The following is an 18,671-nucleotide window of genomic DNA, read 5'->3' on the forward strand; positions in this document are numbered from 1 at the left end:
GATACAAAAAAAAAAAAAAAAAAAATACAGTAAAATAAAATAATAATAAAATAAGCAAATAAAATATACGTACAAAATGAGTCATAAAATAATGTATAAAAATTTGTGAACAAAATAATGAAAAAGAAAGAAAAAGAAAAAGAAAATAATAAGAAATTTGCTAAAAGCCTTTATTTTCTTATTGTACAACTACTATAAGCACTCCTCCCATTTTTTACGTTTATAATTTTGAAAAAATTATGAAAAATAGTTATATGTGTATTTTTAGATGTTTTATATAAAAGTTATTTTTTTCATTTCTGAGAAGGGGAAACATTATAAACATATATATAAATGTATAAAAGAAAACGTGTATATATATATATATATATATATATATATATGTTATATATTCAAGAAAATCTTTTAAGTTAGTCCTTTTAAGGAGTTTCCCCCATATCTTTATTTTATTCATTTTTACATTATTCCCTTTTCTTTACCACATATATATATATACTTATACAAACCCGAATACGCATAACTTCTTTTTACATTTATGCTTATTTCTGAGTTTATAGTATTAAGTTATGCGCTTATTGTGACACTTTTTACCTGATACAGATTATTATATATTGATATTATATACACACACATATATATATATATATTATGTGCACAGATATACACGTACATTTGTACATATATACACATATATTTATATTTATGTGTACATGCTGAACGTGCTTATTTTTTTGTTAAAACAAAAGTAAGAGGATATAATTTATAAGAAATAATGAATCAAAGTAATCCCTTATCTGTGGCGCTTGCTGACAATTTAAGCTCATACGATATTCAAAATGAATCCTTTCGCCTAGGCAATGTATCTATTGAGGGAGATAAATATATATGCGTTAAGGAAAATGTAAATGATAACATTCAAGTAGCAGTCATAAATTTACATAATAAGGTCAGCACTCGTAAATATATGAAAGCTGAAAGTGTCATTATCCATCCTAATGAACCAATATTAGCATTAAGGGGTACAATAAAAAATGTAAATACTATATTTTTGCAAGTTTTTAACATTGAAACGAAAGAAAAAATATGCTCGTTAAATTTAAATGAGTACATGAATTACTGGAAATGGATAAATAATGATACAATTGCAATTGTATGTGAAAGAAATATTTATCATTGGAACATCGATATATATAATACGAGAAAAAATAAAGATAATAATTTCTTAACAAAAATTTTTGAAAAAGCACAAGTATTTATTGATAACAATTCACAAATATTGTATTATGCAACAGATAAAGAAATGAAATGGTGTATACTATGTGGTATATCTACTCAGGATCAAGGGAAAAGTATTGACGGGTATATGCAACTCTATTCATGTGAAAAAAAGTTGCATCAAACAATTGAAGGGTTTATAGGTTGTTTTGGTTCATTTATTTTTGATAATTTGGATTTGAAACCACTCTTCTGTTTTATTGAAAAAAAAAAAAATTCCACGATATCAAGATTGCATTTAATGGATATATACAGTAGCAAGACTGAAGGAAATACGCCATACAAAATTATGAAAGAAATTAATTTAATAAATGATAATTTGAACGATTTTCCAATTTATATGACTTTAAATACTTTGCAAGGTATTATATATGTTGTTACTAAATGCAGTTATGTGTACCTATTTGATGAGGGTACACTAACCCAAATAGTGAAGGAAAGAATTAGTGAAGATAATATTTTCATATGCTGTAATAGCAAAAATGGTGAAGGAATTTATGCAGTAAACAAAAAAGGAAAAATTTATTACATCACAGTTAATTACTTAAATCTTATAAACTATTTGAAATTATCCAACATAGAAGTTAAGGATAAAATAATAAAAAATCTGTGTCTTAAGTATGGTTATCCAGGATGTGACTACATAGCAGCATATAAAAAATGTATAAATGAAATGGATTTTAAGAAGGCTTCCAAAATTATATGCTTATTGAAAAATACGAAAATTTTCGAAGATCATTCCAATTCTATTGCTGAAGCAATATTAATTATGAATAAAAAAAATATAGATATTAGAATTATACCACCTCTAAGAACTCAGCAAGTGTTAAACAGTTTTAAATCTTTTAAAAATGCATCTGGACAGTTATCACCACTACTACTATACTTTTCTGTTTTATTAGAATATGATAAATTAAATAGCTATGAATCCATTGAACTGGTAAGACCTGTAATTTTGCAAAAAAAGAAAGAGTATTTAGAGAAATGGATAAAGGATGATAAGTTAACTTGTTCAGAAGAATTAGGTGATTTAGTTAAAGTTCTAGATTTACATTTAGCATTAAATATTTTTTTAAGATGTGGAGCTCATAATAAAATAATTTCCACCTATTGTCTTCTGAACATGTTTAGTAATGTATCAAGCTATATAAACAATTTTAAACAAATATCATTTGATTTTGTAAATATATTTATTTCTATTGTTAATTATGATTTTCCATTTAGCAATGATAAGGATTCAAGTTCTTTTGCAGCTTTAAGTACTTCATCGAAAAATGAAGGGATAGATTTTTTTAACGATGGTAGCAGTACAAGTGCTAATGATACGAAACAAAGCAGAAGTAGTAATAATGAAATATCTGTGCAATACATAAAATTTCTATGTGAGAATAACATTCCCTTTGATATTAATAGTATTGTAGACTATTTATTAAGTAAGAAAAAGTTACAAGAAGCTACATCTATATTATTAGATTATCTAAAGGATAATAAACCAGAGCATAAAAATTTACAAACAAAGTTATTTGAATTTAATTTATATAACAATGTTCAAGTAGCAGAAACGTTATTTCAAATGGATATTTTTACATACTATGATAAAAATAAAATAGCCTATATATGTGAAGAAAAGGGATTATTTCAAAGGGCCCTAGAAAATTACAGCAATGTAAATGATATAAAGAGAGTGATTTCAAAATCATCGTGTTTTCAGAAAAATGAAAATAACAATCAGAACTTTGATGGCACAAATGCTGGTAGTAATGGATCCATGAACTCAAACAGAAGTATATCGACCGAGTGGATAAAAAACTATTTTTCTACTTTAAGTGATGCTATATGTCAAGATATTTTATTCGATTTTATGAAAGGAAGTAAAGTAAATATGGAAATTGTTATTTCTATATGTGTTGAATATTACAGAAAAATAGGAATCAGAAAAATAATTAACAAGTTTGAAGAATGTAAAAATTATGAAGGAATATTTTATTTCGTTAGTTCCATTTTAAATGATTTACCTAATTTATTAAACAAGGGAAATGAAAATATATCCTACAATAATAATATGAATGATGATGGTTCCTCTATTTTACTCTCATCTGCTGCTGGAGAATCATACAAAAATGAAAACCCGTCAATTTTAAGAATTGAAGATATTCATTATGTCATGTTTAAATATATTGAAGCTTGTGTAAAGATAAATAATATTCAAGAGTTAGATAGGATATGTAAGGATAAAAATGCGAAATATAATCCTGAACAAATAAAGAATTTTTTAAAAGAGTGCAAATTATCAGATCCGCGCCCTTTGATATATGTGTGTGACATTCATAATTATATTGAAGAATTAGCAGAATATTTATATAAAAATAGTTTGTTAAAATATATTGAAGTATATGTAATAAAAGTGAATCCAAATAATGCTCACAAGGTTATAGGTGTTTTATTAGATCTAGATGCATCAGAAGATTTTCTTTTAAATTTATTAAATAATATAAAAAATATATCAAATATTGGCAATTTAATAGAAATAGCAGAAAAAAGAAATAGACTTAAATTATTGTTACCGTGGCTTGAAAGCAGAGCTAATGAAGGTTATGAAAACATTGAATTACATAATGCTTTAGCAAAAATATATATAGATTTAAATAAAGATCCAGAGAATTATTTAAAGAATAATAACTTGTATGATAAAAAAATGATAGGGAAATATTGTGAAGATCTAGATCCACATTTAGCATATACCGCATATGAAAGAGCTAATGGAGAATGTGATGAAGAACTTATTAACATAACAAGTAAAAATGGACTCTTTAAATTACAAGCAAAATATTTAATATCAAGACAATCTATGGAACTATGGAAAATTGTTTTGGATGAATCAAATAAATATAGAAAGAATGTTATTGATCAAGTTATTGGTTCGACTCTTATTGAATCGAACAATGCAGATGAGATTACAGTAACTGTTAAAGCATTTATTGAAAAGAAGTTAAGTAGTGAGTTAATTGAACTATTAGAAAAAATTGTTTTGCATAATAGTGATTTTAGTGATAATAAAAATTTACAAAATCTGCTCATTTTAACAGCTATTAAATCGGATTCTAAAAAAGTTATGGAATATATTAATCGACTTGATAATTTTTCAGGTCCTCAAATTGCATCTGTTGCTTATGAATATAATTTGAGAGAAGAGGCTTTTGTTATTTATAGAAAATTTAACTGTCATACATCTGCCATTTCTGTTTTACTGGATAATATTTTATATAGTAACAAAAATACAAGAGGTAGAAATAGAAAAGTGTTATCTCTTGTTGATTCGTCTCTATATAATAATGAAAATGCCGAGTTTGCAAGGCAGTTTGGAAATTATAGCAATAATTATCAGGAAAAAAATGAAATTGAATATGGAAGCAACGAATTAAGCAATAATGACACGTTAAGTAATTATTGTGAGGAAAATTACGAAAGGGAAGATGATAATAGGGGTAGCGACAATGATAAGGATAAAGATATGGACCATGTTGATCCCACATTAGATGCAATAAATTATGAGGGAGATTTAAACAGAGCAATCGAATATGCACAAAAGTGTAACAACGCAGATATGTGGTTCATACTAGGAAAAGCTCAGCTAAAGTTAAATAAAATTATAGATGCTATTGATAGTTTTGTTAAATCAAATAATCCACAAGCGTACAAAGAAGTTATAGAAAAGTGTAAGCAGAATAATTTTTATGAACATTTAATAACATATTTAAGCACGCTTAGAGAACATAATTCATTGAAAGATATTTTAGTCGATTCTGAATTAATATATGCATATGCAAAACTTAAGAGAACAACAGAAATGACAAAGTTTATTAATAGCACTAACTCAGCAAATTTGCAGCTAATAGGCGATAGATTATACAAAGAACAAGAATATGAAGTTGCTAAAATTTTATATAGTAATATTCCAAATAATCAGAAATTAACGTTTTGTTATTTAAAGCTAAAAGAATATTCGTTAGCCATAGAAGCAGCAAAAAAAGCGAAGAGCATTAAAACTTGGAAAGAGGTCAACTTTATATGTGTTAAGTATAAACAGCTAAAATATGCACACACTGCAGGATTGCAATTAATTATGCATGCAGATCATTTAGATGAAATTATAAAAATATATGAAAAGAAAAAATACATTTGTGAATTAATTAGTTTATTAGAAAATGGGTTAAGTAATGACAGAGCTCATGTTGGTATATACACAGAATTAGGAATACTATATGCAAAATATAAGCCTGAAAAATTAATGGAATTTATAAGAAATTATGCAAATAAAATGAATACTCGAAAATTAATTGATGTATGCCAATATGAATATTTATTAAAAGAAGCTGTTTATTTATATATATCTTATGATGAGTACAATTTAGCAGTAGATACAATTATTAAACATTCACCCACAGCATATTCACCTGATACCTTTATGCAAGTAATACATAAAGTAACAAACAGTGATATTATACATAAAGTCATTGATTTTTACATTGATGAACATCCATTAAATTTATATAATTTATTAAAAATATTAGAAAATAAAATTGATAATAATAGGTTAGTTCAAACATTAAAAAAATCGAACAACTTACCATTAATACAAAAATATTTAGAAGACATACAAGTACAAAATATTACAGCTGTTAATGAAACATTAAATGAAATTTATTTACAAAATGATGATTACATTAGTTTAGGAAATTCTATTGATGAATATGATAATTTCAACCAAATGAATTTAATTAATAAATTAGAAAATCATAAATTACCTGAAATGAGAAGAATTGCTGCATTATTGTATAAAAAAAATAAGAAGTATAAAGAAGCCATTAACTTATCCAAAAAAGAAGAACAGTATAAGGATGCTATTGAAATAGCTAGAGTGTCTAAAAATAATTTATATATTGAAGATTTGATAAACCATTTCATCGAAATTAATAATAAAGAAGCCTTATGTGCATGCTTAATTGTATGTTATGATATATTAAAGCCAGATTATATTTTAGAAATTGTTTGGTCCAGTGGATTTAAAGATCAAGCCATGTTATACTTTATTCAAATTGTGAGTGATTATACAAACCAAATAGATACTATGAAAAAACAAATTGAAGACATGCAAAAAGAGAAGAAGATGAATAAGTCAGCACCTAATGATTATTCTGTTAACTCCATGTCAAGCCAATTTACTTATTCATTAAATAACAACTTATCCATTATGCCTCCACAAAATAACTACATGTCCAGTAATTCCCAGTTTGATAAGTATGACATGTTTAGTAACAACGCTCATTTTTGAGGAGAACCGACAACAGTACAAAATTAGGGTTCAGAAGAAGAAAAAAAGCGAAAGAAAAAAGGAAAAGTTTTTAATGCAAAATTACAGACACGCATACACGTATGTGTACATATAAATGGTGTGCATATATATATTATATATATATATATATATATATATATATATATATATAAATGTATGTATATACATACGTTTGTATCTGTGTACATACCTTTACTGTCTACCATTTTTGGAATATACGTGTTTTCTTTTTTCATTGTTTCCCTACGTAGAAAGTTTATATTTTTTATGAATTTTGAAGTTATTGTTATATTAAATTTATATACATTTTTTTTATTTGTTTTTCGTATGTTATCTTAAACAAGCCTTTGTAGCATATAATATATTATTTGATGTCAAAGTAGACAAAAAAGGGCGCAAAAAAAATAAGTAAAAATTGGAAAAAATGGAAAAAATAAAAAAAAGCAAATACAGAATAATATTGAAGCAGTTATTTTATAAAAAATGTTCATATTGAGAATATCGACTTGTGCATAATGCTTATATTGTTGTGTACATATTATGTGTATATGGTTAACATTATATATAGCTTGAATGTAGTAACCCACATTGCTAAACAAGGTTATAGCACGCTACCATTTACCCTGTTATATTTTATATTTCTGTACTATTGTTAAAACTTCTCAAAATATAACTTTTGTTAAAAAAAAATTTTAAATTATTTTATTAAAACATTTAAGACATACATTTCACCTATTACCAAAAAATTCCAGACAACTTTTAAAAATGTAAAATAAATTTAAAATATGAGGAATATTGTCTAAATATTTTGAGAGCAAAAAAAAAATAAAATAAAATAAAAAAACCTTGATTAAAATTTTATTCAAAAATATGGTTCTTTTTTAATAACAAATTTAAATATTAGGGTAAAAAAAAAAAAAAAAGTAAAAATAAAAATAAATAAAATTTAATAATTTCTGTGCGGTTGGTTCCACGTATGTACAAAAATATATATGCGAACACATATATATTACATATGTATATACCTTCAGGTATACGTGTGTACCTATATTTATACGACAAAATATATAAAAAAATAATTTTTAATTAAAATACAATCTAGTTCAACACATGCAAAAGAACGGAGAAATGACTGATGAAGTCTCAATGGAAACGTCGGAGGAAATGGTAGACAACGCTTCTGTTTAAAGCATTTTATCATGCTTTCTAATCAACTTTATGCATGCCGGGTCTGCTTCACTGAATGCATATCCCAGTGATTTGGATTTTTCAATGACCTGTAAGTGCAATAAAAAAAAAAATAATAAAATAAAAAATAATAACAAATAACAAATAACAACAAATAATACATGTTAATATATATATATATATATATAAAGGATACTAAACTTTTGGGAAAAGAAATAATATGCATTATGTTCTTAAGAAATGCAATATGAAAATGTTAAAAAATACATATATTTTTTTGTTTCTTTAAATTGCTACAATTTTTTCCTCTATTTGATTATTGTCATCACTAATTTGCTCAATAATATTAGGTCCTTTTTTTTCATCTTCCTGTAAGTAGCAAAAAAAAAAAAAAAATAATCATAATAAAATAAAAATTAATTCGTGTATATCTTATTTTCTTAGTTTGACAAATGGATGAAAATTTAAAAAAAAAAAAAAAAAAAACCTTATTATTATTTTCTAGTTTTATCATTTTAACATATTTTATTTTATCTCGCTTTTTATTTTTTTATTTTTTTCGTTTTTACTTGGTCAACGAGGATATGATAAACCTCCGGGTTGAAATTTCTTTTGATAACTTTGTATATGTAATCTCTTGATAAAGCTGTAAATAGACCTAACAAAACAACTAGCCAAAAACGGAGTGATTGGGCTAATATTATGGCAGTTCCTAAGAAATGATTGCTTCCGAAGCACATGAAGGAACAAGCAACTGACAAAATAATAAATGCAAATATACTCATAAAAACTGCAGTAATTTGAAGTACATTTAAATAATATGTTTCTAGCAAAATTTTTAAATTGACAACTAAAACTGTTAAGAAATATGTCACACAGCCAACTGTCCACATATCATAAGGTGTGCCATCGGAATTTGGGATATTATAGTAGGATAAAAAATACAAAGGAATCATAAAAACAACTAATCCATGAAAAAGGCTATTAATAACCCAAGAAACAAAAGTACTTATATTAAAATAATAATGATATATACCTAATTTATACAAACTTGGTGTCACCAATGCTGTATTTAAACTAACATCCTTGTCTAATATTGCATGTATTATGACGGGTACAGAAGTAAAAATTATATTATGTAAATGCAGTAAAAATTCATAGTAAATTTTTTGACCTGAATATAAAGACAGAGAACCAAAAATAAACAATGGAAACACTAAAACAATATTTTTATAAAACATATAAACCACCAATTTACTTATTCTCCTGTATGACAATCTACCATGTACTAATAATAAATTTTTTAAAAAACGAAATTGACTTATACCATAATCAGAAGAATTGAATGCTTGAACTCCTTCTTGTCCTCTAATGCCTATTCCTATATTTGCCCTATTAATCATATTACGATCGTTTGCTCCATCCCCTATTGCTAATGTAATTTTATTTAATAATCTATTTGCCGAAGATACGATAGCTCCTTTTTGATACGGACTAACTCTAGCACATATAACAGAAGAACACTTATCAGCTAGATAAAAAAACTTTCTTTCAAATTTTTCACTTAATAATATATCTAATACCGTACCATCAACAACTAACACATGATTATATGTGCTTATTAACATCTTATATTCATCTGGACTTAATGATAAAGTATTTTCTTCTTTAAAGGAAAAACAACTTTTAAAGAACCCTTTTTTTTTTTCATTTATTTTATTGGTAAAATCATAATGGGGTATGTTTAATGTTTTTTCTATATTTAAAATATCCTCATCTAATTTTTCCATTAATTCATCTTCACAAGTAATTAAGTCTTCTGTGTATATAAATTGATCTGAGTAATTATCTATCACATTTGCAGCAATTCCAATATTCATTGCTGTTTCAATTTTATCACCTGTTAACATCCATATATGAATTCCAGCTAATCTCAAATCTTCAATAGTTGAACTAACCCCCTCTTGTAATTTATCTTCTATACCTGTAACTCCCTGCAATATTAGGTTATTTTCAATATGATCAGCTACATTTTCTAAATTTTCATCTCTATCTTTTACACTTACCATTGCTTCTTTATATAATTTATACCACTCTGCAAAGGTTTCTTCACTTAATTCTCTTTGTGCTATACATAACGTTCTTAATCCTTCGTCAGCATATGTTTCCATATGTTCAATAGTCATTTCATCTACATCCGTCTTGTTTGCTAATTTTTTTAATATAACACTTCCAGCTCCCTTACAAAATAGCATTATCTTTGATTTCTTACAGTTCTTGCAGCTGAATACCTCTTTATTGTCCTTATCTTTACATCTGTCATTACCACTGCTGTTTATATTGACATTGCTATTATTATTATTATTATTATTATTATTACTACTATTCTTTCCGTTGTTGTTTATGCTATTGTTACCGATTTGAACATCTGTAATATCTTCTCTCCACTTGGAGGACAAAATTAGCTCCTTTTTTCCTAACGAACTTCTATCATTCGAGGCATTTTCCATATTTTCATTTTTATTCTGTTCTTCCTTATAATAATTTTCTTTTTCACTTCCATCTATCTTATCGAAGTTACGCGCTTTGTTCTTAGCTTCTTTTGTAAAATCATCATTAGAAGAACTGTTAATAACTGGTATTCTACAAATAACACTACTCATTTTTCTTTTACTTGTAAATTCAATAGATGCTAGTGTCTCAATCTCATATACTTTTCCAAAAATATTTATTCTATATTTTCCATCCTTTCTACATAAGAAAGTAATTCCAAAATGCTTAGCTGCATATACTAATGCTTCTTCATCTGGGCTACTGGAAGAATAGGTACTAACCATATCACTGTTATTATCGCATATAACTGCATGATTAATAGCTAAATGAAGAAAAAAACTAATTAAAGATGCATGATTAAAATGATTTACATCCTTCAGATGATTTTCTAAATCCTCATCTACTATGTTTACATTGGGGGTTTTTATATTCGATGTTGCAACAGGTTCATCTGGAATCTCCATATTTTTTTTTTTCATAATATTTCTTTTTATTTCTGTTAATCCATTTCCGTATGATATACCATTAACTGCACATTTTCTAAATTCCATTATATTACATGTTAATGTTCCTGTTTTATCAGAAAAAATATATTCTATTTGACCCAATTCTTCAATTAAACTTGATGTTCTTGGCACCGCATTAAAATAAATGCAATTTTTTTCCTTATAATCTTTAAATGTCATAACTCTTGATAACTGCCTTTTTGTGATATTTGTGCCAGTATTACTCGAAGTTTCCTTATTCGTGTTCGATGGAAAATTATTTCCGCCTTTTTTATGTTCTTCCAACTTATCACGGGAAATGTTCGATACCTCAGAAGGTAGTTTGTTAATGCTGCTGTTCATATTGCTGTTAGTTTGTCTGTTATTATTACTATTATTATTACTACTGCTATTGTTATTACAGTTGCTATTGTTATTACAGTTGCTATTGTTATTACAGTTGCTGCTATTATTACAGTTGCTGCTATTATTACAGTTGCTGCTATTATTACAGTTGCTGCTATTATTATTATTATTATTATTATCTTTGATGTCCAACTCAAACGAATCTCCAGCGTTCATATTTGCAACATCTTTCTGCTCTGAAAACGTAGGGGGATCTGCCTGAATTTTATGAAACATATTAGTGTCACATGATATGAAATACGCTTGAATAACCTTAACAAAACTCATAGTAACAATTAAACATATAGGAATAAAATTTGCAGTTATAACAACCCACGAGAAAAAAGAAATGGTACCAACTATGAATGGTTTTTTGGATTCTTCTAAAGTAAAAGGTAAATATTTGTACTTACTTTTTTTTGATGAACTAACAATTAAAGCATTGTAATATGCAGATATTAAACAAATAATCATTTGAATAAGCCAAATTATGACTGTCATTTTATTTGTTAATATTTCTAGTTTACTTGTTTTTATAATTGGTTTACTAGAATTCATTTGTATTTTCGTTTCTTTACCTATATATATAACTATGCCAATTATCCAATCTGTATTTTTCAATTTACAACCTCTTAATACAAAATGTTTCTCATCAAAAGGTATTCTTATATATTTATCTTCCTTATCAATACTGAGTTCATCACCCCAATCATCAATCCTGTTACCTTTGTTGCTACTTTTTTTACTTAAATCTGCACTTGATAATCTCCTTTTACGATATTCTATTTGTTCTGTTGTTTGTCTTAGTAATTCTGCTAAATCATTATTTGATGATGTATCTGTTTGTTTATCTTTTTCAAAAAATATGGTACCATACATAGTTGTTAAATCTTTATTTGGTTTTTCGCTTATTATAAAACCTTTTAACTCTTTCACTTTTTCAATTGCTTGACTTCTATTAGAACTTAATATATTAAATATAAAGCTATTAGCTTCCTTTACTTTTAGATTTGTTTCTCCATCTAAACTTGCTGTCTCTACAAAAGCTATTCCATTCTTGTCACTAGTACTTAGTAATAATATATCGGCACAAAAAAATTCAGACCTTTTACATAAAATAATATCACCTGAATTTATATCTTTCCATCTCTTCTTAGTAGTACCATCTATATGCTCCAAAGAATCTTCAAAATTGTTCATAAATACACATACATCCGTTATTTCATCAACAAAATTGTCATCATAATCAAAAAAATTTTCAGCACTAGCTACTTTGGGTTTTCTAAAAAAAAAATTTTTTATTTTTCTAAAAATATTTTTACCACTACTGTCATTAACTTGTTCAATTTTGGCTTCATCTAACACAACATAACACATCCGATTGTTTTCGATCTTATCAGTTTTGTGTCTATTCCAATCTTCATATGCATCTTTAAAAGCATTACAAATTAAAACAATCGACAAGGGAAATAAAATGGTAGGTAATCTATTAGTTGCCGTGAACTGTGGAACTAGTTGTAGAATACCAATAATAAAGAAGTACACATTTGATATCTTATGAAATTGCTCATATGCATTTAGAAAGAGAAAATTAAAAATTGTATATTTTGACGTAATCACTGAGTTATTATAACTTTTTTTGTTTGCGCTGTTTATGTTTATTCTAATTCCATTGGCATCACTACAAAATGATGGGGAAAAAAAAAAAATGATAATAATTAGACAATGAAACAAGTTAAGGGATAGAAGAAATAGATAACATTTCGCATATTTATATAATATTAAATAATTTTAACTCATATGAACTAATATTAAGTAATATTAAATAATCGTGTGTACGCCTAATCCGGACGTAGATATATATTTATATTGGTGGAAAAATACTTAAATATATAAATCATAAAATAATTAAAAAAAAAAAAACGTCATACAAAAGGCAACAAAAGTATTCAGTAAAGAGAAAAAGCGTAAAGCAATAAAAACACACAAGTTCATGTATGTACAAATATGTACATATATATATATATATATATAATATATATATATATATATATATATAACTATTAATCATGCTTCATGCAACACAAAATATTAAAGAATAAAGATGTTGATTATAGTTCTTGTATCAACATGCTTCTACATTTTCTGTTATCATTTATTCATTCTATATGTATTTAATAAAATGGCTTATTTTTATACATATGGCTAATTATTAAAGATGTTGTATGTGTTTAGCCATCTTTCGTCATCTTTTATTACAATTTTCAACTTCTATTTACTCATTTATCTAGTAACACAAATATAACTACTTTTTCTTTTTGTTTATATTTGTTATGTTATTTCCGCATAATATTTTTTCTTCGTACGTTATTTACAAAGCCAAATTTTGCGAAAAGAAAAGGTGGATACTTATAAATGAACACACATATGTATATGAATTTAAATATATATATATATATATGCACTTTTTTTTTTAAGTATAAAAACATTTCACTTAATATATTATATCAATTTTTTACTTAATGTAAGAATAACTAATTTAGGAAAAAAATGACAAAGAAATGGAATTTATAATATATTTATGTATATATTTAAACTAATTCATATAATTAATTGGTCACTGTCTTAATATGTTTTCTCTCGTTATACTATGAAAAATGTTTTACAATTAAAAATGTAATTATTCTGTAATTATTATTTATCTTACTCATAATTTCCTCTTATAAAATTCAGAGTTTTCCTATAAAGTAAGGACATTATTACTTCTTATTTCTGTTTTTCTTGATAATTAAGTTATGCAAATTTTGTATATATTTTATATATAAATGAAAGTGCAACGCATTGTTTTTTTTTTTTTTTTTCTTTTAAATTTCTAATATTTTAGTTCTAGATTTCAAAAAAATAGCATAATTTTGCTAAAAGGATGAAAAATATGAATTAAATTTAGTGTTTCAATTTAATACAAAATATGAAAAATTAGTAAAACTATATATAATCAGAAAGTATCAAAAATTAACATAAATTATTAAAATTTATTAAAAATTATCAAAAATAATACAAAATAACACATAATAACAAAATAGCACAAAATAATACACAATACACATTAATACACAATAAAAAAAAAAAAATCATCAAAATTAATCATAATTCAAAATTGGTAATAAAAAATATTCTATGAAAATTTGTTTACAGTTATATATATATATATATATATATGTATATTTGTACATTATAATATATATATGTACATTATTATGTATATATGCATATATATTTACACAAAAAAAAAAAAAATATATGTGTAACTTAAATTGAAAATAATTTATTTTTTGACAATGCAAATATTTAGAAAGAAAAATAAATTATATTTATGAAAAATTTACTTTAACTATTATGATTAATGTTAGACAATTAGCATTTTAGAAATTTGAAATATCAATTTTTTTTTTTTCGAGCAGTTTTATATATAACAAATGTAAAATTGTTAAAAGGGCTTTATACAAATTATATACTATCTTAGTTTATATATATATATATATATATACATTTATAAATAAAAACATGTTCATCATATAAGACATTTTTATGTATAACATAAACAAAAACTATTTGATAGCTTAAAATATTTTAAAATTCTCTACTATTTAGTGATGAAATATATTTTTTAATTTATTAATGAACAAAATATAAAATTTTTAAAATAAGGAAATTTTCCAAAAACCAATTATTTACCCAAAAAATTTACCACAAATTATATTTTTTTACCCTTTTTTTTTTGAGTTTAATTAACTTAATTTATGAATAATTCGTGTCAAATATGGACTGATTTATTTACTTGTATTGATGAAAAGTCATATTAAAAAAGAGAAACATCCCATATAGCTATATTTCATATATATATTTACATATGTATTATTATATGTGCTTTTGTTTACTTATATATATATATATATATATATATGGCACACTGATATTATTACCGGTCCATTTAGCACTTTCCTTATTAATGCGAATATTAGGAATACCTTTTTAATTTGTTTTTAAATAACTATTTCAGAAATCGCTGGGTTCTTTTTATTGACTTCTTTTCTTTTATGCCCTTTCACATGTAACTGTATAATAAAAATATATTAACATATATTCATATAGAAATTTTGTTTCTATTTTAATATCCACAAAAGTACAAATAATATATATATGCGAGCAATATTTTAAACGCTTCAACCATAATGAAATATGAAAAAAAAAAAAAAAATGATGTTTCTTTTTTTTTTATAATGTGAATAGCCAAAGTTATGCGTAACCATCGTACACACAATTTAAAAACAAATATTTCTCTTATCTTTTCAGAATAATCATTTTGTATGTATACTTGTGTTATGCATATTCGTGTCTGCAATTTGTTAAATATTAAAACGAATCCTGTTTCGTTATTCGATGTGGATTATAAAAGTAGCAACAGAGTCTCTCTCTCACTCTCTCAGTTTATATATATTTATTTATATATATGATTTTATTATTTATATTTTGTATTTTCATCATTGAACGCATTTATGCGTTCTGTCTTAAATGAGACATTTCTACTTATCGGAGTTAAAATAAATCCACGGTTTAACGGTTATTATTATAAGTAAAGCAGTATGAATATATATGTATGCATGTTTGTGTGTTTGTATGTATGCACGTGCCCGCAGAACATGATAAATTGCTGTTCCTGCATTAGAATAAAATTTTAAGGATTGCATGTAACATGTGCAATAGTATATATAATGGTTAATATACATTTACAGATGTATTATAATAGTAAGAATGGAAAATATATTTAAAAGTATATATGTGCAAATGGTGTATTATTGTAAAGCTTGGTCAAAACGCGAATAAATAGCAAACTTTCATGATGAACATACAAATGAAGTATTAATTAGCTACATATATGTTAAATAGAAAAAAAAAGAGCAAAATACAAAATGCTAAACGCAAATTCGAAAAGCAGGAGGCAAAAAGAGTTTCATGCCTCTATTTGGCACCAATTATAACCCACAATTTTCATATTATTTATTTGTATAATATTATAAGCAGAATGATAATTGTTAAATTTTACTCTAGTTATATAATTTTCCCCTCTATAAATAGGAACACCAATAATATTATCTTTATCTTCTTCTTTTATTAAAGAAATGATAAAACTAATTCTATGTAATCCTGTACCCTTTTTTATTGATGGTCCCACATATGGTAGTAAGGTAATACAATTTTTTTCTGTACCTTTTATTAACTCATTTGATTTGATACCTGATACAACCCAATGAACATATTCCTTTCCATCTGGTCGTTTCCTTGAGGGATAATCTGAGTCAACCATGAACAAAACAAAACAGTAACCATCGGGAGGGAGCTCTGAAAATTTTATGTTCCTTGGTGTACTTCCCGTGCCGCATAAATCTAATATATTTCCATGGTTTACCTCTTTTCCTGCCTTAAAACTTATAAATACTTCTATGCTTAAATTAATGTTTTCGTCAGGGAAAACGTGGGGTATAATTTTTTCCTTTTTTAGTTCCTCTATGGTTGGTATTGCCATCCCTGTTTAATATGCATACACACACATATATATATATATGATCATATATATAAATACGTTAGAATGTATATTTTTTGCTCGTTAAAAAATTATTTGTATAATTCTGGGTTTATAGCTATATATTAATTTGTTATCAAATTTTGTATATATACATTCACCTTCAGATAATTTTTTAGTATCTTTGCAAAAACGTTTATAACAGAACAATTGTAATAAAACTGACGATATATAATTATACATATATTTACTCATAAAATGCATGTGTGTTGCTTCTAGATCGTAAAATTTTAATACTACTGTTATCTGTATACATCATTACTTAATATTTTCTATATTAAAAAATTTGGGAGAAGGTAGACAATAATTTTTTTTTTTTTTTTTTTTTTTTTTTTACCACGCCCTTTTTAAAAAGCAGTTGTTGCATTTCAGACATGTTATATAAAAAAAAAAAAAAACGCACCCATGTGTGTGCATATTATAGTTTTTTTTCTTTCTTATAGCACTAAAATAAATGTAATTTATATGAAAGAAAAGTAAAAAAGGACGAGAATGCCATGTATAACATGTACCACGAGAAAATATACGCATATATATATATATATATATATCTTTAAATTGAGCCCTATATATCTTTAATATTCAAATTATAATGTGTATTAAAAATTGAATTTTTTATTGGCATCTTTTATTTGATGTTTAATATATTACATTTATTTAATTTTTCATTTTGTCTTAATCTGTTCAATAAGATGTTTTATTCTTAATTTTGTAATAAGCTCAACATACGACTAAAGCATTTTTTTAAATTTACATTTGCATGCGCTCTACATAATAATAATTTTTTTTTTTAAGTGTTAATTTTTTATTTAGCAACTCTCTATATATACTTTGACAGTTTTTTTTACGAACATAACATTTTCCTTATATTAAAAATATCATATTCCGATTGTATATATGCCCATACATATAAACATGTATTTATATATAGTGGAAATGTAGTGATATATCCACACATATTTACAAGTAAATGTGCATGTGTATATATAACTCTTTCCGTTTGAGAAAAAATTGCTTCTTTTGTATGATATATTTATATTAAACTAGTACAGTTATACCTCACAAAAATATGGCTCATTTTAAAAGTTGTAATATATATATACATATTCATATATTTATATATTCATATATTTATTTATGAATGTATTTAGAATAGTTCTTCAATCATTTTTTTCTATTTCCTGTTATACAGTTTCCTTATAATTGTTATGTGAAAAAATTGTCGTGGCTTCACATTCATTATATATATATACACTAATTATTTATATTTATTTAAAATATAAAAATTAAAAAAAAAAAAAAGGTTTCCCTTACATATTTTTTTTAAGTTCTATATATTAAATACAGTCAAAAAGAAATGCACAACGTATTATTTATTTATTTTTTTTTTTTTTATACAAACAGATCTATATTTAGTGAATTCTACAAGTTTACATATGATTTCTTTCTTATATAAAAACCTTTTATTTTGTGGTAGTTTACAAAAACAAAAAATGATTTTATATATTTTTCACTATGCAAAATATATAAAGATAACAAACGTACGAAAGTTAATTACATAACTTTAGATTTATCCGTTACACATAATTGAATAACTTATATATGAGTGCAAATTTTGTTAAGATTTATGAAGTTGTATGTGTTTTGAGTATACTTTAGAGAATCAAAAAAAAAAAAAAAAAGAAAGAAACTACAATATCGATAATCAGAGTTATAGAAGCAGCAACAGAAGTAGCAACTGCAGAAGCAACACCACCAATAACAGTAGCAG

General features: G+C 24.8%; 3 protein-coding genes across 3 annotated transcripts; 1 reads left to right on the forward strand and 2 right to left on the reverse strand.

The window, feature by feature from the left end:
- Positions 1-772: 772 nt before the first annotated feature.
- Positions 773-6,607, forward strand: MKS88_005591 (clathrin heavy chain; the record flags this gene model as incomplete). Its single annotated transcript, XM_067218868.1, has 1 exon — positions 773-6,607. One exon carries the CDS (start codon positions 773-775, stop codon positions 6,605-6,607), a length of 5,835 nt encoding a protein of 1,944 aa, XP_067070801.1.
- A 1,205-nt stretch (positions 6,608-7,812) lies between these two features.
- MKS88_005592 (phospholipid-transporting ATPase 2) lies at positions 7,813-14,016 on the reverse strand (the record flags this gene model as incomplete). Its single annotated transcript, XM_067218869.1, has 4 exons — positions 7,813-7,905; positions 8,114-8,185; positions 8,386-12,940; positions 13,967-14,016. The coding sequence occupies 4 exons, from the start codon at positions 14,014-14,016 to the stop codon at positions 7,813-7,815; spliced, it is 4,770 nt and encodes a 1,589-aa protein (XP_067070802.1).
- Positions 14,017-16,270: 2,254 nt separating this feature from the next.
- On the reverse strand, positions 16,271-16,843 carry MKS88_005593 (raf kinase inhibitor; the record flags this gene model as incomplete). The annotated part of the gene is made up of 1 exon (XM_067218870.1): positions 16,271-16,843. One exon carries the CDS (start codon positions 16,841-16,843, stop codon positions 16,271-16,273), a length of 573 nt encoding a protein of 190 aa, XP_067070803.1.
- Positions 16,844-18,671: the final 1,828 nt, after the last annotated feature.

Source organism: Plasmodium brasilianum, chromosome 14 (genome assembly GCF_023973825.1).
Source record: "Plasmodium brasilianum strain Bolivian I chromosome 14, whole genome shotgun sequence".
NCBI classification, from domain to species: Eukaryota; Apicomplexa; class Aconoidasida; order Haemosporida; family Plasmodiidae; genus Plasmodium; species Plasmodium brasilianum.